Here is a 20,673-nt window from a genome sequence, read left to right as displayed (position 1 = left end):
TGTTTGCAGATGACATGATCTTATGTTTAGAAAATCCTATAGACTCCATTAAAAAACTGAGTGAAGGTATAACCTATGGAATGAAAGAAAATATGTGCAAATCTTACAAGGGGCTAACACTAAAAATACATAAAGAACTCAAGCAACTCAACAGCAAGAAAATAAATAACCTGATTAACAAATGGTCAAAGGACCTGAAAAGATGGTTCTCAAAAGAAGACATACAAATGACCAAGAAGTATATGAAAAAATGCTTAATATCACAAATCATCAGGGAAATGCAAATACCACAGATATATCATCTCAGGTCTGTTAGGATGGCTATTATCAAAAGATGAAAGATATTAAGTGTTGGTAGGATGTAGAGAAAAGGGACCTCTTGCACGCTGTCAGTGTGAATGTAAATTGATACAACCATTATGGAAAATGGTATGGAGTTTCCACAGAAAAACTGGAAATAGAACTACCTTATGATCCAGCAATTCTACAACTGGGTATATATCAAAAGAAAATGAAACCAGTATGTCGAATAGATATCTGCACTCTCATATTCATTATGGCATTATTCACAATAGCAAAGATATAGAATCAACTTAAGTGTCCATCAACAGGTGAATGGATAAAGAAAATGTGATAAAATACAATGTACTACTATTCAGCCTTAAAAAGGAAATCCTGTCATTTGTGAAAACATGGATGAACCTAGAGGACATTATGTTAAGTGAAATATGCCAGGCATAAAAAGACAAATACCACATGACCTCATTTACATGTAGAATCTGAAAAAAGTAAACTCATAGAAGCAGAAAGTACAATGGTAGTTACAAGGGTCTAGAGGAGGGGGTGGGAAGATGTTGATCAAAGGATACAAAGTTTTGGTTAGACAGGAAGAATGAGTTTAAGAGATCTATTGTAAAACATGATGACTTTAGTTAAAAACAATATATTGCATTTTTTTGAAAATTATTTAGAAGATAGATTTTAAGTGTTTGCCCCAGAAAAATGATGAGAATGTGAGTTAATGCATATGTTAATTAGCTCAAGTTAGCCATTATACAAAGTGTACATATCTCAAAACATCATGTTGTACACAATAAATATATACAATTGTATTTGTCAATTAAAAAATAAACTAATTGTTTGAAAAACTGAAACAATAGACATGAGCATCTTACTATGGGCGAAATACATTTAATTGCTCATCCTGATGGCATTTCAGATTTCAAGGATGAATTCATTCTTCTTTTTGAACATGGGATGTCGGTTCATTTTTATACTTTACATAACTACAAAACACTGCCTGAAACCCTTGGGGCCTAATATGTTTGAGGTTCTGAATTTTGGGATTTGAAAATGTAATACATACATCTCATGTTGTGTAATGCTCCAGCAAGTTCTGGGGCAGCCCCTGGCAACTAAAGACAGGAATATTCCTGCAGAAAAAAAGGATAAATATTCACATTATAAAGAACTTCCTATCAGTTCAAGTCAGATTTTGAACAAATTGAGATTTTTGTCTCTAAATGGATTATGAGAAAGTCTTCAGTTTTCAGAGATTTCAGATTTCAGTACCACAAATACTGGATTGTAGAACTGCAGTTGTACAGTACAAAGTGAATATCCATATTCCCCTGCAAAATAGAGTAGGGGTAACTCTTACCTGGGAAATGAAGTAAAAACCACAAATAATCAGATTTAGCTCTGAAAATCCTTTAGGATGACTTCATACTTCATACTTCATGCCTGCAGTGTTATACCAGATCAGTGTTTCCTCAGCTGAGCTCCAGAGAAAGGAATTAGTTCATATTTAGTGGCCATGTGGAATGGAAATATAAACCTCTGAATATTAGAATCATGTCAGCCATTTGCAGCCAATAGAGTCACGTCAGCCATTTGCAATGCACTGAAATGATCCATTTATGAGAAGCACAAAGATGGAGAGACCAATAGAGCCAAGTCTCTGACCTTGTGCCCATTTTGGTAGAAGATAGTTTTTAATGGTGGCATAATTTCCCCCTTATTTAAAAACAAACCAACCCATGCATATGTTTGTGAGTGAGCACGTGTATGAGTGAGTGTGTGTGTAAGGCAACGAATGCAGTTGAAAATATGTTAAATGCTCTTTTGATTTGGTATCACTGTCAGCATTTATTATGCTTCTTATTTGTTTGCTTATTTTGAATTGACCTCTCATGGCAGATCATAAGATAAATGAGTTTAAACCTATCTAGTTCACCATTGCATCTCCAGAGCCAATTATCATACCTATTTTCATAAAATATTTGTATATCAAGAGGCAATATTGCATAATGTTCAAGGGCATGGACCCTGTAGCGTGGTAACCTAGAGTTCAATCCTAGATCAGTCACTGCTAGCTGTGGGACCATGGGCCTCAGTGTCCTCATCTGAAAAATGGAGATTATGATACTTACTGTATCAGCCTAGATGGACTAACTTATACTATAACAACAGACCCCCAAATCCCAGAGACCTAAAGTATCATGTTTCCCCAAAAATAAAGACCTACCCATAAAATAAGCCCTAGCATGATTTATAAGCATTTGCACAATATAAGCCCTACCCTGAAAATAAGACCTAGTGATGGGCGTGGCTACTCAGCATATCTGCACAACCCATGCATTTCATCCTGGAGCGGTAAAGAAGACAAGCAGCCCTTCTTATCTGCCCCATGAGAACTCTATTGCTGACATGAGAGATTGGGGCCAATGGTTCTAAAGAAAATAGGGTCACAAGAAATTCAGGATGGAATTTGGGGTTTGGAGAGTTATGATGATGTTCCAGAAGAAGACGATTTAACTATATTTGAATAAATGTAGACTGTTGTACCGTACTTAAAAAAAATAACACATCCCCTGAAAATAACCCCTAGGGTGTCTTCTTGAAGAAAAATAAATATAAGACCCTGTCTTATTTTCGGGGAAACACAGTAACCAAAGTTTTTCATTCATTTGTTTACTTTTTCTTGATGCATTACATGTCATGATAGGTTGGCCAGACTTCCACCCTGTACCATCATGGTCTTCACTCCAAGACCCAAAGTGCCCAAGCAGGCACTACCTGGCACAATGCCAGTTTCCTTAACAGAGCAAAAGGAACATCCTTCAGGGCCCAATATTGGTAATTAATACTTGGTGTATACATTGGGCAGAACTAGCCAGTGAGGTCCAGAGAATACAATCCTGCCATGTGCCCAGAAGTTGGAGAGGCAGAAAAATACCATCCTCATGGGGTTGTCATGACAATTAAGGGGCTCGATGTTTATAAAGTACTTGAAAAAGCACCTGGCACCTCCTTATGTGCTATATAGGTGCTTGCTACTGCTATTATTATTATTAAACTGAATAGATCCATATTTTGGAGGCCATTATAAAGACACATTTAGGTTCTATATTCAAATGAATTTGCATAAATAGTTCCTAGTGGTTGTTTCACTGTTCTCCTTTAGTGACCAGTGAGTGCCAGCGTCTTATCAAGGAGACCTTTATCTAGCTTCACCATAGACACAGGCAGCTCAAAGAACACCCCCTCCAGCCTCACCTGTCTCAAGATGACTTCTACAGCCCAGATGAATCCAGAAAGGGAAATCCAGGGGAACAGTCTAAAGGGAAATGAACCCTAGTAACTTCTAGGTGTTTGATGCCGTGCAAATCCCAGTTCTAAATGTGTTTCATAGAAAAATATTTATACTTCAAGCTGTAGCATGCAAACAGCAATCTGCATTTATTGGTTTCAGATGCCAATTTCCTCCAGCTCCAGCTCTCCTTTGTGTTATATAAACAAATCTCAACCATCTGGAGCACAATAAGCCACACTGAGGTATGTGCTCGCTCACTACAAAAGCATCAAATCAAAATACGACCTCACAGAATTCTGCCTAATTGAAAATTGGAGTGAACATCATGGACTTCACAAAGCTGTTTAAAAAAATGTACTTTCGGTGCCAGAATTTAGAATTTAAATAAAATAACACAAATGAGCATATCAGAATATTGATCACTTTAATAAGCGGAAACAAACATAGATCATATCCGGAGCTATTACCTACATTATCAGCAGTCCAATTCAGTATCCTCCAAATTTCCACAAAAAGGAAAAGGGCTTAGGAAAGGCATCTCAGATGTGTGGGAAAATAGAGAATAGATTTCTGCAAGACTCACTCATGACAGTCAGAAAGCAAAAGCTTTCATTCCTACCCAACTAAGGAAGTTAAAATATATACTTTATAAAAATTGCAAGACATAGTCTAAATTCATTTTTTTAAATTTTTTCAGTATATCATGGGGGTACAAATGTTAAGGTTACATATCTTGCCCTTGCCCCCCTCCCCCCTCGAGCCAGAGCTTCAAGCAATCCATCAATATCAAGACACAATGATTCGGAAGTAGTTTGTGACAAAAAATAAATAAATAAAATAACTCTGCCCAAACGAGTTACATATGAAAACCATCTACTCATCTGGACCTTGGAAATGAAGGTTAAGCATCATTTCTGATATCTCATCCCCCTAATATAATTCCAGGCTGCTGAATACATCTTCTGAATACAAGCCAAAAATAAAGACAATGACCATGGCCAGCCCTACCCAAAGGCAAATACAAGAGGTGCTGGAAACATTTCCTTCTTCTCTCCCCTCTGCCTAAAAATAGCTCCCCAACTTAGACCAGTGGCTGAAATGTCCACCCTTTGGGAAAGATACCCACCGTTAGACTTCGTGGTTCAGATTCATGAAATCTGAACCTTGTGGAATGAATATTATGAGAGAATAGGGTACAAGACAAGTGACTTTATTAACACAGAAAAAAATAGAGGTGAAAGGGAAGAGCATGAAGTTCTGGAACTTCAAGAAGAACACTTTTTTCCCTAAATTCCCAGTGATCTGGTATCTGATTATCTAGTATCTGATTATCTTGCTTTGTCATCTTTAAACCATGGATATATAATTAAATCAAAACTGAATTTATCTCCTATTATTTGATATTCTAGAGATACTCTACAAGTGGGGGCTCTAAAATTGCAAATTGCACCATAGTTTGAAGAATTTCTGTCTGATTTAATAATTTTAACTACATAGACTTTGGCCAATTATAAAATTTACCTTCTTGGCTATAAAAAATGTCATCTAAATAATTTGAAACTAGTTCCACCAAACTACATCTTGTTTATTTTGCCTCAATATTTTATCAAAGTCCTTTTAAAACCAAATACCATTTCTCCTGCTGCAATGCACCAACTATACAAATTAGATGAGAACATTTTACAATCCATGATTCAATCATACATCAGACTATTGAAATAGATGTGGGCAGCCCCCCATGAACTCTCCCCAACCCTCTACCCTCTCGTGTCCCCAGTTCTGGTTGAGTTGATCAGCTATTCTTGAGGGCACCCCTAAATGAGATCAGGACCTTCCTAGGTCTTATTGTTCCAATCTACTGGGAACCATGTAGTCAGGAAAGAATCAAAACCCCCATTAAACCTTGAAGGAAAATCCTTTTAATTGTGATATTTAGATAAACAGATGATATAATGAGAAAACATGAACCCTTGCTTAATAGTTTTGGCAGGTGTATTTCAGGGGAAACTACTTGCCCTAAGTAAATTATAATCTAGGATAACCTGGATCTAATCCAAGAACAAAATCACCCAGTTTCTTTCAAAGAAGAAACCGGCATGTGCCACTTTCTTACTTTAAAAATAGCCTGGTGATCACAGCACTGAAGGTTCTAATTACATATAATGCCTTGCATTTCAAGCTATTTTCAGCCCATCATTTTAATTGTTCAACTCCAAAATAATATTGTTATAAAAATATCTTTAAATAGCTTGAAATAATTCCTAATCCTCTGAGACAGTTTTCTCTGTGGCTATCACGATTGTTTAGAAAATCAATAAATCCAGAAATCAGACTTCCAGTAACTGTGCTCAGACAACAAAGTTTGGACTTCAGCAATTGGCAGAAAGAGCTAAAGTTTGTGAAATAGCAATCATAAATCTTACTCTTACATTGCACACATAGCCACATAATTGGGTTTAGAAAAAGGCCTTTCCCCCTCCCAAATTTCATCCATGTTTCCTAACACAGCATAACAGTCGATATTTACAATGAGAAACCTACATCCATGAGGGAAGGTTTGATCTATTCAGATACCCTATGTAAAAGATCAGAGAAATATGAAATAAACTTTGGAAAGATCTCCAAATGGAATATTTACTGCGATTGCCAAGAACATTTACACTAAGATAAGTTTGGTTCTTAAAATGGGAAGCTGAGGAATGTTTATACACAGAGAACCTCATTCCCCAATCATTTCAAATCAAGGATTTACCACTGTCATTTGAATTCTTACAACACACACATAGTAACACTACCCCGGTATAAGTGAGCAAAGAAAGACTCAGATGCCAATGAACTTACCCTCTGCAATAACTACTTAAAAAGCCATTGCTAGAACATTCATCAAACTGCAGGTAGGGGTGAAAGAGAGTTTGTGCTGTTTTGAGAAAGGGAAATTATGTTTTTGGCAGAATAGGGGAAAATGAAACTTTCAGGAGTTTAAGACATCTGCTTCCCAGCCCAAAGGGTATTCCTTATAATCCCTATTCTTAACACCACTTGTTTTGTTAGATAGACCTATAAGTCACAGAAAACTCCATTTAATTCAACACAGTCTCATCTATCTACAACCTTGTCAGGTGTATCTCCAATGTTAGCTGATAATAGAGTAGCCTTGTCTCATCCTGCTAAGCACGCCAAAAATAGAGCCAATTAAACATATCCAAAAACTTCAAAACATCCACCACAAATGCACAACGGGATTATGTTGAGATAATGCCACATCTTCCCATGTTTCAAGAACAAAGAAGACTTCTTACCTTGCTTTCCTCTCCTTCAAACACTGACTGGTGAACATTGCATGCAAACAACGAGTTGGGAAGGTCGTTGAAGTCGGTAATTGCTTGGAAGGCTTCTTCTGCAAGGCACCGAGAGACAGCCCAGTCTCTGTCTATGCAGCAGAGTAAGAAAAGTCCTCCATCTTCTGGGACGTGCCCCTGCTGCCCCGGGCTCCTCATTCCGATGAAGTACGATTCTCCCCTCATTCCTAGGGATACAAAGACAGACATGTGTTACAGCAGAACAACTTCCTTAAAACTAGGTGTTCAGGTCGTAGTTCTGGACTATCTGGGGCAGAGCAGGGGAGCATGATTAGGAGAAAAGCAGGGGATATTGGAAGGGAGAAGACCCAGCAAGTTCACACTGTCTCCTTGATCTCCAAATCAGAATTCACCATACAGCTCTGCTTCCGGGCAGGAATCCAGCAAGTGCTAGGATAAAACAAACAAACACTAAACCCAAGGATAGGAGTTGGAGATCACCACCGTCAGCACTGCTAATATTGCCCATCAGGTATTGAGCTCCAGGCAATATTCTAAATGATTTACATACTTTAACCCTTTGCACTCGCTTGCTTTTTTTCTCATTATCCACTCGACATTATCCACACTCGACATCCGAGTGCAAAGGATTAACCTATTTAATCTCCACAGTAGTCTACAAGGTTGTTACCATATTATCCCCATTTTACAGATTGGAAGACAGAGGAATAGAACAATTAAGTAACTTTTACAAGGTCACTGACAAAATGGCAGGGCGAGGACTCGAACCCAGGGAGGTTGGCACCAGAGCTGACTCTCCTATGTCATAGGAATGAAGCAGATCAAAATTAGTAGAAATCTGTCTTTAAGGAAGTATGATCTACTTCATCATCACCTGAATCCTGATTACAATAATTCTAATAGTTAATCCACAATGAGAATACACACACACATTCAGATATATTTCTTATTTTGCTTGGGATAATTATTTCAAGTGATTTGTGAACCAAATCTAGATCCTGAAAAATCAGTACTATCTTGACTAATCCATGGTCTATAGATTCCTCTCCCTCATAGACCCCATGAAGCTTTCCAGTATCAATTTTATCTTAGCCATGTTCAATCCTTCTATTACTTTCTCATACCTTATATTCATAATTTACAGAACTACGGAGTTTCTCCATTTTTTGATACTAGTATACAATTCAGTGGATTTTGTTAGTCACCCCAGATAGTTCAAGGACGGTATCTACTTTTTTTTTTTTTTAATCGATTTCATGCCTATCTTCCTCAAAGCTCAATAGTTAGAGGCACAGACGGTGAGATCCCTTGCCCATAGTTACACAGGTAAGACTGACACTTATGACAGGGCTGCTAAGTCACCTTCAGGAAGCTCATTTTCTTCAATTCCAGAGTCACAGAGCCTCAGAGTAAAGGACAGAAAGGTGGGCCCCACTGAACGTCACTCTGCCTTCATGAAGTTTAGTGAGACACAAATTTCTGGATTCCCCAGCAAAATATGAGTTTCTGCTTGTACCTCTTGAACTGTGAATGTATCATGGTGATGAGGTTACAATTTTTTGTTTTCCTTTTTCTTAGAAAAGCCCCTGTGAGAGTTTGATAAGCAGTAATGTATTACATTTGATGGCAATAATGCATTACATATAAAATCTTAGGCCTGGTTGAGATAGGAGCCAAAAATTAAATACTTTGAGGTAGTAACTCTAAAATAAAACCACCATAATTATGGTGGATAAAAATTTTATCCTATATAAAATACAATAAACCTTTCCTGTATTCTAAAGTTCTTAAAACTCTAATTAGTACATTTTCTGCATTTACATCAAGATATTTATTTTATATTAAAATATGGTACATGTTTTATTCTATAAATTTAGAATACATATTCCAAAATGTATGAATATTTTCAGTTAGAAGGAAAACATCTTATAATTTTAATATAAAGGGAATTCAACTGCTAGATATCTTCAATGAAACATTTATATGTATTTATTTTCTTTTGTATTTATACTGTTATTTCAGATATTTTAATGTAAAATACATAATGACTATCATTTATTATTATTAGAGTGCCTTATATTAATAGTAAAAATAATTACTAAAAGCATCTAAATAGTATTATTTTCATCAAATGACAGGAAAACCTTTGGATAATGAAGTCATAATCACCCGATAGCATGGAAAATAGATAAGTGCAATTTTGATTTTATTTTTAATTCTGTCCCTATTATTTAAAAATTTTTAAACAAATCAAAACTGATTGCAAAATAGTCTTAGCTGTGTTCTGAGAATATTTCAATTATTCTTTTTCCAAAAAGAATCTAAAATCCATTGCTGAACAAATTAATTAAATAGGCCAAATATTAAGCCTCACTCAGGACTCATTTTAATCTACTCAAATAGCCTTAATTTCTGTTCTAAGCTGCAACAAAACGATTATCTTCATGAGACTTTATTTTAAGCTCATTACTTTCAGTAAAGATTTAAAGGGTGAATGCATTTTTGGCAAACACCCTATTCTACTTATATGGAGAAATACTTTAGAAGTCAGAGCTCTGAACAAAGGAGCCCTAATTTCTCTTTCCAGTTCCATTACTGACTCAACTCATAATTTGGAGAAGCCAACTGAGAGAACCCTGTGGTTGAGCCTACCCTTACAAAATGGGAACAGAAACATCCCTTTGCTTCCTTTGGCAGTGTAAGGGGAGGCAGAGGGATGAAATGGGAAGTGATCAAAATCAGGGTTAACCACTATATAAAAGGATACAGAATATGAAATACTATAGAACACATCATCATGACAATATCACAGCAAGGCAATTACGCTTTAGTGTCACCTTTGCCTTGGTAAACCCAAATAAACAGAAAGAAAGGAGAACTCTGAAGATGACAAGAACTCCCTAATCAAGAAATGTAAAGGCCCCACAGCCCAGGTTAACAGGTTTGATTTTTTACATTATTAATAGTCTCAAAATTCTTTTTTTTAAGGCAATTTCCCCATTTTATTAATAATATTTTTAACTCTCAATGTGTGTGGCTTTCCTTTTTTCTATAGCCTTATAATCTTGGTTTCCCAACGTATACAAATAAAATTCTTAACTATTGTAAGAAACCTTTGAGGCAACCAATGTCCACATTACCTAAGAGGATTTACATGTGGTGTCCTTATCTCTAAAGCTGAGGTTGGTTATCCAAGAGCAGAGCTGCCTTCAGCTCAGAGCCAACTCTTCCGGAAGGACTGCTCGGCCTATTTAACTGCCAGTCCACTGGCTGTGGGGTTCTTCCTCCGAGCTCCCTGCGTAGCCTTCTTACGACACCATCTTCCACTGTCGTGACCCATGTACTAGTCTACATCTCAGCCTAGACTGGTGTTTCTTTAGAGCAGAACCTCGACTGTCTTCATCTGTGTGTCGTCAAGTACATGTAGAAAGCCCTTGTAATGATGTTTGGCCGAATTAATGACTTATGTAAAAAGAAGTCACTTTCTGGAAATCACATACTAGCAAATGGGTTATAACAGCCAACTTAAAATGCATACACTAATAATGACACTATTGTTACTGAAATACACAACTAATAATATTATTATTGAAATAATACCATTTCAATTGTACACACTTACAATGAAACAATCCTCTCATCCAAATGTAAGGTTTGATTTATCAAATGTAATTTTATAAATGAAAGGGAGAATCACTCAAAAAATTCCTCTAGCTAAAATAAAAAACCTGTACAGTATAGGAAAAATAGCATTTATGTTTTTAATTATATGGGTTCACTGAAAAAATAAAAAAACAAACTAGAAATTCAGAAATGTATAAAGAAGAAAATAAAAGGAATCCATAACCCTACTACCCAGAGAAAACGCCCGCTAACATTTTGGTATTATTTAGTTCCAGGGCTTTTTTTTTACATGTAAAAATTTTTAAACAAAATTAGGATCCTGCTGTTTAGTTCCCACTTCTTGCTTGCAACACTGATATAATCAAGGGCAGTCCCCCATGTGATTATATATTCTTTGAAAACATTAATTTTAATAGCCACATTGTATCCCAGTGTATGGATCTGTCATCATTTATTTAATCATTCTTCTGTTGTTTGACGTTTGGAAAGCAGAAATGTCCACCACCACCCCATGCATCTGGAAAAGAAAAACCACTATCCACTATTACAATACAAAGCCTCCTCTGGGAGAATCTCAAAACTTCTCTAGACGCACAGAAGAGACATCTGAATGAAATACTGGGAAGAACCCCAAAGGAATGCCTCAATGCCAGCTTTACGCTCTGAGTAGGGAGACTTCTGGGATGTGGTTTTCTTGCTGGAAAAATGAAGAAATAGCATGGCCTCATCTACCTTACAGGTCTACATTAAAGTCTTTTGAAGTCCCCCAAATTAACGTGTGAATGAAAGCTATTTATTACTGCTTTTAGGCTTATCAATCAAGCCAACTGCACAGAGCCTAGCACTACAGAGGTGACCATTCTCTCTTACTGTTGGGTATGTGAACAATTTTCAAACTTCCTGTGTATGTCCATGAGGGTGAAGCCCAGATCCTTACAGTGAGAAACGAACAGCAAAGCTGCCTGAATATTTGTCGGGAGTTTGGCTGGAGACCCCATTGGGATGGAAAAATATTTGTAAGGCCAAAGAAAGTAATTGGAAAAAAAAAAAAAAAAAAAAACCCTGGAGAAAAACACTACCCACAACAATATGACAGTTTTATTTAAATGTTAAAAAGTTAGTGACAATGAGAATATGATGGAATTTGACTTATTTTAACAGAAGAGGAAGCCTAAGACAGGATAATTTGCTACCATTTCATTATTTTGCTAATATATGAAAATAGTTTTCATTCAAGACTTTCAAATAACCTGATGGCATTTATTAATTAAATGGTAAAAGACCTAAAAGGAAGATAGTATGCTTCCTACCCTGAAGACTAGCCACCTGAAACTCACAGATATCTATCTGTTCAACAGAAGTAGTCACTGAATAAAGATTTGTTGTGTGTTTAAGTGAATACCTTCCCTCTCCCCCAATAAATTTGGATGATTGAGACATTACTGAGTTTCTACACAAGGGAATCAATCTTTCCAAAACTCCCTAATTTCATTCCTCACAAACAATTATATGGTATGATTAAACCCAGGGGATGAGACCTTAAGAAAGTATCTGATTCTGTTGGATTTCATCATCATCACAGAGTTTATCGATGTGCATGAGAGTCAGATTCCTGAATTGCAGAATCCTAAATCCCACTTTTCTAGGAATGGAGTATAACTCATGAGAATGGGGAGCCATGCATTTGCCCATAGGAGTTCTGGTCTAGAAAGCTGGATCTGAAAGGAGGGGTCAATCACAAATGAGTCCATGAGAACAGGGCAGGAGCCATGGGGGAAAAAAGAATAAAGTAGTAAACATCCATGGAGATCCTTATAGTAGCCAATAAAGTCACTCAGTTGTGTGATGTGTGACCAGAAAGGGAGGAGGGATGATAATTTCATCTCGAGTCAGTCCCTTCAACAACAAGAAAACATCATGGCCAATTCTGGGTCCTACCAGCTACAGAAACACTGGAATTCCTTCAGAGGAAACAATTCAGCCCTATAGAGGGGCTCAAATTCAGGTCATCTAAGAGACAGGGTCCTGGGAAGAAACAGCATAAGGAAGTATAGGAAATAAATCTCTGGCAAAATCATGATTGCCTTCAAATTCTGAAAGAGGAAATAGAATTTTTGTGTAAGAAAGTATAATAGAAGTCAAACCAGGGAGAAAGTTTTAATTTACTATAAGGAGCCATGAATCGTTTAACAATTCAGGTTATGACAGAATGTTCTGCCTCATTCATGTCCTAGTGAACTCCTTGTATTGGGAATATCCAACAAGTAAGATCCACATAGCAGGTACCACCCATCCTTCAGAATGTCACAGACAGAATCCAAGGAACAAGGCAATGGGTAGCTGGTGTTTCCTTTAAGGGCTCTTTTCACTTTGAGAATTTCATCTTTCCATGATTGGAAGAAAATACACAAGACAAAGACAGATGTTTATCTATGGGCTTAAAGATGCTCCAGAAAGGAGAAATCAGAACTTTTAACAAACGCTTTTTCCAATGTTTAAACCTTCCATTTGGATGCTCATAATGTAACCCGCATGAATTTTTCCTCTTCTGGGTTACTCAAACTAGAAGGCAAGAATTTTTTTTTTAAACAGAAAATAACAATCCACAAAAGGAGAAAAATGAGCAAGGCATATAAAAAGCAACTAAACATTTGAATTTATTTTTTCCTAGACAAAAATAATGTTAAAGATTCAACTCTTCAGCTTTCAAAATTTAAGAAAAGAAATATATAAATCTTTTTGCAATAGGAGCAACAAATAGAAAAACATATGCCTTGATTCCAAGTTATGGCCGGCTAAGGAGGATAAATAAGGAAACAGGATAAATGGAAATGATTAATGAATTATTCATTCTGACTTCAAGTTCAGTCTTGATTAAAAAACAAGTAAATGGATTATGAGAGATTTGTTAGTTTGGAAGAATTTAAAGATGACAATGTCAGCTTGAATATTAATGATAAAATCTGGGAATACAATGTTGCATTAATAAGTAGTAGATAAGAAATGCCTATAGCTCTTTTAAAGTTGAATATCAATTTAGCCGGGAGCCTCATGCCTATAGTCTCAGTGGGAGGCTGAGGCAGGAGGATCACTTGAGCCCAGGAGTTCAAGGCTACAGTAAGCCATGATCATGCCACTGCACTCCAGCCTGGGTGACAAAGTGAGACTCCGTCTAAAAATAAATGAGTAAATAAAGTTGAATATAAGGTTAAATGAACCCAATTCAAAATTGTAAAGAGTAGGAACCTAAACTTCCAGTGTTGCAGTATTTAAAATTCTTTCAGCTCTAAAACTAAGTGATTCTTTAATGATATGTGGGACAAAATGAGCTCATTAGGAGAAAACTGTATGTGAAAGATAATAATTTTGCAATTAAATTACATCCTCAGCTTTCACTTTTGGTCTGGCCTTATAGGCGAGGTCCTTTTGATTCACCTTTTTGGTATTTTAATATCTAGATCCTCCTAGGGATAAGACAGGCCTTTTGCTTCTTTTTGTCCATCTTACAGGGAGATTGAAGTATAATATTAGTAGCAACAAACCACGCCAGGCATCCTGAGACACAAAGGAGAGACATGATATTCTTAGGCTATGCTCCATAGAAACCCATTAGAGCTCTTTCTGAAATATAATGGTACCTATTTAATTCAGCTGCAGAATTTCACACCTGCAGAGCTGTGTGAACCTAATGCTATTCTTGATACCATTTGGGATTGGTCTTGAAAGAATCAGGAGCATGCAGTTTCCAACTCATGGTTTTCAAAGGAAATTATCCACATTCCTCATTCATGGCTCTCTTCAAGACATCTTATGGAGTCACTGTTCCACCTTAATCTCCCACTGGACAATAATTCAATTAATTCAATTCCCTATGGAAGCAGCATCTCATGAATTTTCATGAAGTGTTAAAAAAAAAAGTGAGTCATTTCCATCTTCTTCCTTTGCATTAGATTCTATATCAATGATGAGATTACGAACTTGCCCATCATAACGTCTGTGTACCTGTAGGGTCTTAATACCCATGGTCTCCCAAGAGGATTTGCAGATCCTGTGTTTTCCTTCAATGAACATAATAAAAAGGGAAGGAAGGCCCGCACATTTATCCAGGATCAGATGGGACAAGCAGAGAGGGCATTTGTATTCCATTCCCACAAACCTAACTGACACTAAGAAAATGTGTTTCAAACAGGTTTTCTGCAAGTTAAGAGAGTCACCTAAAAGAGTTGCCACCTTTTATGAGGGGTGAGAGGGTGAGGAAGTTGTTCATAGAGACAGAAAAAAAATCTGCTTCTACAAAGAATGACCTACAATGACTCATAGATTTATTAAACAACATAAGCACTCGCCCAAAGCAGAAGAGGTTTGGACATTGTATTAGTCAAGGTCCCAGCAGGAAAACAGATGGCACGCTCAAATTCGATAATTTGAAAGGAGTTTAATAAAGGGAGTGTTCACAGAGGTGTGGGCAAGGTACAGCGAAACCACAACAGGTAGTGCAAAAGCCTGGGCTAGCGTTCTCCCTAGACCTGAGGAGCGGTGGGGTTTCTAGAACCTGGAGAGATTCTGGAAAATCCGGAGAGAATAGACAGGGCTGCGTGGAGAGACCCCCCCTGACAGATCTTCCACTGAGGAATGGGATGAATCCATGGTGGCACCACAAAGAGGGTGCCAGAAGAATAAATATCCCCACCTCGCCCTCTTTCTCTGATCTCCTACTGGCACCTCCCATTCGTCAAACCCAACTGGAAGCCAGAAAGCAAGGGAGCCATGGACGTGGAGCACATGGGCTTGGCTCTGGGGCACAGGGGCACAGTGCCGGGTGGAAAAGGGTGGAGAGAGGCTCTCTGGGATCAAAGGAAGATATCTAGTACAATCTTCATGAATGGGTAGTAGTCTGGATATTCCATGGGTTAATTTCAATAGAACTTGAAATTTTAAAAATTTTAAAGCTGAGTCATTTGTAAACTGACCCAGGGTTTGTATAGTACATTTGAAGACGCACCATTTCTGGCTGCCTTTTTCTTAGAAACAAAAGAGCCAACAGAGAGCAGCTGTGTATACAGTATAGAGCCCCCGCCCCGCTGGGGGAGACGTGTTCAGGCCCTCCTGGAGGCAGAAGACCATCCTTTCATTATTGCTTAAAAGAAACTAAAAGAAAGCCCAAAGCCTCTGGAGGAGCCAAGCAATTATATGCAAAATAACTTGTCACAGGAGGGTGGCACTTCAAAAGTGAGCAGCAAAACAGGTGAAGGTTGCTATGGTAGCCAAAGTCAGGTTTATCCTGTCATCCTTCACCTTCAGCTCTTGGATGGGTCACGAAGCAACAGAGTGAAAAGAAAAAAAAGGCAGGAAGTGAGAGACACTAGAGCTTTGAGGAAAACTCCAGCCAAGAAGGGTCTGAGCTATTCAGACCTTCTCCCAGGAGAAAACAAAAGATGGACTAGGAGGCTGCCTGGGGGGTTGGAGGGCTGATCATCTCATTAGGAGGCCAAAGTGGCAGGTCACAAGGGGGCAGGTCACACTCTCTCCAACAGGACTGGCAGGTGATGAAGAACTTACAGGTAAGGTCCTTTTAGGAGGAAAGAAAGAGGGAAGAAGGAGAAAATACCCCTATCTCCACACCCAGCATGCAGTATGCTAATTTGTCCCTGAAATCTTCATGTCATTTCCATATTACAAATCACCCATAACTTCCTAGGATCTACCAAATTAAATGAAAACAGTTCATCAGCCCAGCCAGCGAGGACAGCCACAAGATGACAGTCTTCCTACCTAGATTCATCCACCGCCTCATCAGTGCTGAGAAAACAATGACAGGTCTCAGCGTCAAGTTCCAGCTCTGTCAACAATAAAAATAACAGCCTCGGTCCTCGAGTGCTGACTCTGTTCTAAGGGCTTTATCTGTATCAGACTTACAGATAGCGGTGCAGCCTTGGCTATCAACCTACCTGTCAACATCCCACTCGTACTCAAAGCCACATCTAGGGTCACTGCCTACGTGCCCCGCCTGCCTGAGATGAGATCCCCCTGTCACTGACTGCAGTTGTCCTGTGTTTGTACCCCTCAGGACACCCACTCTTGTTTTGCCTCTCTTTGCACTTATTTCTTCTTACCTTCCACTCAGTGTTGAGGGCAGGAGCTGGGTTTTAGCCACCTGCATAACCCCTGTAGCTATTAAACAGGACCTTAGGCTTAGCAGGTAGCCACTGACACTCCCTGAAGTGAATAGAATCTAAGGAGTTCTGAATTTGACTCTCAGCTCTTCCACTTGCCTTGGGCAACCCAGGCGATCTCTGTGTTCAGTCTTCTCACTTGGAAAGTAGGGGTAACAGGAGTGTCTGCCTTAAATTGCTGTGCTGAGGATTTAACGGTTAACACATGCAAGCACTTAGAATGATGACTGGAACCCACCACGAGCGCTCAATAAATGTGAACTATTATTAGTATTAACCACCTTAGTTCTCAAAGAGCAACTCTCTAACTGCCTTGCACACGACACAGGACCTTTTCTTCTCTTTCCTAGAGTCCTGGGTCCTTTTATCTATGGAGAGGTGGTAGAGTACAGTAGTCAGGTGCGGGCTTTGAAGTTGGTCTGTCAGGTTTGAATGTTGGCGCTGCCACTTTCTAGCTGTGTGACCTTGGACGTGTTCCTGAATATCTCAGGACACTGTATGCAATGTGGGGACCCTAACAGGACTGACTTTGTGGGGTTGTTACGTGGATTACATGTTACACACCTTACTGTTCTTCTCCCTCCCTCCATCCTGAATCCCAAAATTCCCCTTGGGCACCCTATTCTTCAGCTGTTTAGAAGAGATCCTCCTTCCACAGTAAGAAATGCAAGAGCTTCGAAGTCAGACAGACCCAGATTTAAAGCCCAGCTCCCTGCCCATTTGTGACTGTCAGTGGGAGAAGATGGAATGATAGTTGCAGCTGGCCCTGAAGTCCCGGTCTGAATCCTCCTTCCGCAACAATTTTACTTTGTGATTTTTAGGCAAGTTTCACCCACTAAGCCTCAGTTTCCACGGCTATAAATTGGGACTGTGGAGAGGTCCAAATGAGATAATCGTGGTGAAGAATTTAGCCCAGATCCCAGCAGCCAAAGTCACTCATGAAACGTTAGCATTTGCTGTAATCACTTGCACCTGTTAATCTGACTGCAGATTGCACCTTTAACTACTCATCTGTTCTCCAGTAACCAATTCACCTTCCAGAAAAGGCATAATTTGTGTTAGGCCCGGGGTTTGACATGACTTTAGGAATAAAGAGTAAGAACCGCTGTTTAAATGCCTTAGTTTGATCAGCCCATTTTCACCTAAAGCATAACCTGAATTAGCTTTCTAACACAAGTCCCGTGCTTGAGTTTTACTTACCTTCCTCCTTCCTTTCAGCACCATTTTCCAACTGAGATAAAAAACAGTGCCGGGACGCAACCAGAGGCTCAGGATGCGTGACAGGAAGGCCCTGACCCCACCACAGCCCTGCCAACGCCAACAAAGCACCCTCCAGCCAGGAAGCCCGCCCAGCTCCTCCCTTCTGCCCTCCTGTCTGCACATGTGCTGTTATTTACAACATTTGGCAACGTGCACCCGTTTATCGTTTATCGACGTTTTTACATCTCCTCCCATATGTTGAGCATTCTTGCTTCTTCCTGTAATGGCTAGCGCCTAGCAAGGCTCCTGGTCCCCCATGCTGGTGAGAAAAATGGCATGTGACACCTCCAGACTCCACCCACAGCTTCTATTTCTCTCTGTCATTACTAAAAGATGTCCCAGAGCCTTGCTCTCACCTTTGATTACCACTTTCTCACCTGAGTGACTTCCCGAGTCTCACTGATGCTCATTGCCTCCTGCTGTGTTGAATCCAGAAGGCTGAGTGTTCTCATCCTGTCTTCCTCACCTTTCATTGCTAGCACAATGCCCTTTTCATCTGAAAGTAAGTCATTGCCCCGGCTACTTCAGGTCACATTTAAGATCCTTCCTTTTTTTTTTCTATAATATCCTTTGGTTGAAGATAATTTCTATCCCCCTCTTTCTCTCTCTGTGTCACGTCTACAATTGTAATATCCTTCAGATTCCTACAGAAGCAACTGCTGATTGGACTTCTGCATTGATTGCAACTCCTTGTCCAGAGGGAGCTGGCTGAGGGCCCCAACTGAGAGACTGACACAGGCCGGGCAGTTGTGTAAATGCCTCCTAGTCTCCCTCTCCATTGTCAGAAAGTCACAATTCAGGATGATTCATCATTAGTCTCCCACTTCTGGTGCCATGTGTTGTTTACAAGAAAGAGCTGACCCAGATTTTAGCCTAGAAAAAAAACAAACTGAAACCTTTATTCGAGTCCCTCCTGGCCTACTGCAATGGATACCAGCTCACCACGACTCTCACCCGCTCCAGCAACTGGTCAGGGGCCAGGGCCTGTGGATGATGGAACATGCCTTGGTAGCAAGGGTTCCGGAGAAGACCTGCAGAAGGCTTGGGGACAGAGACTGAGCATAGTCACTAATCCACCTTTTGAGAACTAGTCTTATAACTTAACTGTCCTGGCCTCTCTACTGCTTTACACAAAAGACTATGCTAAAAATGAGGTGGGAAGAGGATGTATATCATCCTCCTACTTGTCCAGTAGAGCAGATGGGACACTTGTGGTTTGAATGTGTTCTCTCCAATATTCAGGTGTTGAAACTTAATGGCCAATGTGCTGGTATTAAGAGGTGGAGCCTTTAAGAAGTGATTAGGTCATGAGGGCTCCTCCCCTCATGGATGGGATTAAGGTCCTTATAAAAGAGGCTTCGTGTAACAATGGGCTTGCGAGCCTTCTACTATGTTGGGATGAAATGTTCCTCTCTCTGGAGGACATAGCAACAAGGCGCCATCTTGGAAGCAGAGAGCAGCCCTCACCAGACAACCAAACGTGCTGACGCCTTGATCTTGGACTTCCCAGCCTCCAGAACTGCGAGAAAATTAATGTCTGCTCTTTCATATATTGCTCTGTCTCAGGTATTGTGTTAGAGCAGCACAAAGCAGACAACTTATAACTTTAATGAGCTGAAACCATCACAGTGGACATCATGATAATTAAGAATCAAGATGATGGCTTCACTACTGCAGCCTACAGACTCCCAACAAACACAACCAGAACAGCGTGAGGGGCCTGCCCAGCCCTCCAACATGACCTTGGCTGTGCTTTCGCCTTCTTGTTTCTCTAACCACCATTCCATATGTTTAACTGGAAAGACAGCCAACAAAATCAAAGCTCCTGATTAAGACGTCAGAGATCAGTGTTCACCAATGCATTCCTAAAACCTAGTTCAGTGCCAGGAATGGCTGGTAGGGAGGACAAAAAATGGTATTTTAGGCTTGCCTGTCTTTTTGAGGGACTATGGCTATTTGTCTCTTTATACAGTTACCTAATAGTCCTACCTTTCAGGTGACACTGTCTGGCACATAGCAGATGCTCAAAAATGCTCATTACATAAATCAGGCCAGTTCTTTATTTACCCTCCTTCCACTAGTTCGCTTACTTTTCCTCATTTTTTACATTTTTTAAAACTGGTTTTATTATTCTCCTTCTCCCAAACAGAACTATTACCTTTTCACTTATAATGTACAAGTACTTTGAACAGTATTAGTTATTAAGTATAAAATGTCCGATTTCCTCAAGTACTAAGTTTGACAATTGATACCTCTGACATTTCACATTGACACTTCTTGTTTCCTTTTTATTGTGAAGGTACATCCTCAGTCTTTCAAATGCATGGTTTAGTTTGTGATTGTCAAAAGAAAATTTTTTTTTAGAGCAGTTTTTGTGAAACCATGGATAAGTTATTTTTGAATATGAGTTCCATCATGGAACCAATGCAGTGCAGACAGCTCAAAATATCAACAAAGTGTTTTGGAAGGATATGGCTAATGAACACACCGTATGTCGATGGCTTGAGAAGTTCCATTCTGGTGATTTTAATCTTGAAAGTGAGCGAGGTAGGTGACCTGAGACCAAGGTGGATAATGATGAGCTGAAAGCTATAGTGAAAGCAAATCCTTCTCAACCTAGGCATGAATTAGCAGCAAGGACTGATGTTACTATTCCAACATTATTGGACCATTTGAAACAAATCAGCAAGGTTCAAGAAGC

At 39.1% G+C, this 20,673-nt stretch overlaps 1 protein-coding gene across 1 annotated transcript in view; it reads right to left on the bottom strand.

Annotated features, from left to right (window-relative positions):
- RCAN2 (regulator of calcineurin 2) overlaps positions 1 to 20,673 on the bottom strand; it is a 263,983-nt gene that overhangs the window by 223,913 nt on the left and 19,397 nt on the right. Inside the window, exon 2 of the mRNA XM_012756433.3 lies at positions 6,895 to 7,121. Within this exon, the coding sequence (XP_012611887.1) occupies positions 6,895 to 7,119 (225 nt within the window). The 5' untranslated portion in view covers positions 7,120 to 7,121. The remainder of the gene's footprint in view (positions 1 to 6,894; positions 7,122 to 20,673) is intronic.

This window comes from Microcebus murinus, chromosome 5 (assembly GCF_040939455.1).
Source record: "Microcebus murinus isolate Inina chromosome 5, M.murinus_Inina_mat1.0, whole genome shotgun sequence".
Taxonomy (NCBI): domain Eukaryota; kingdom Metazoa; phylum Chordata; class Mammalia; order Primates; family Cheirogaleidae; genus Microcebus; species Microcebus murinus.
Note: the sequence above shows the minus strand (reverse complement) of the source record. Positions and strands in the feature narration are given on the sequence as shown.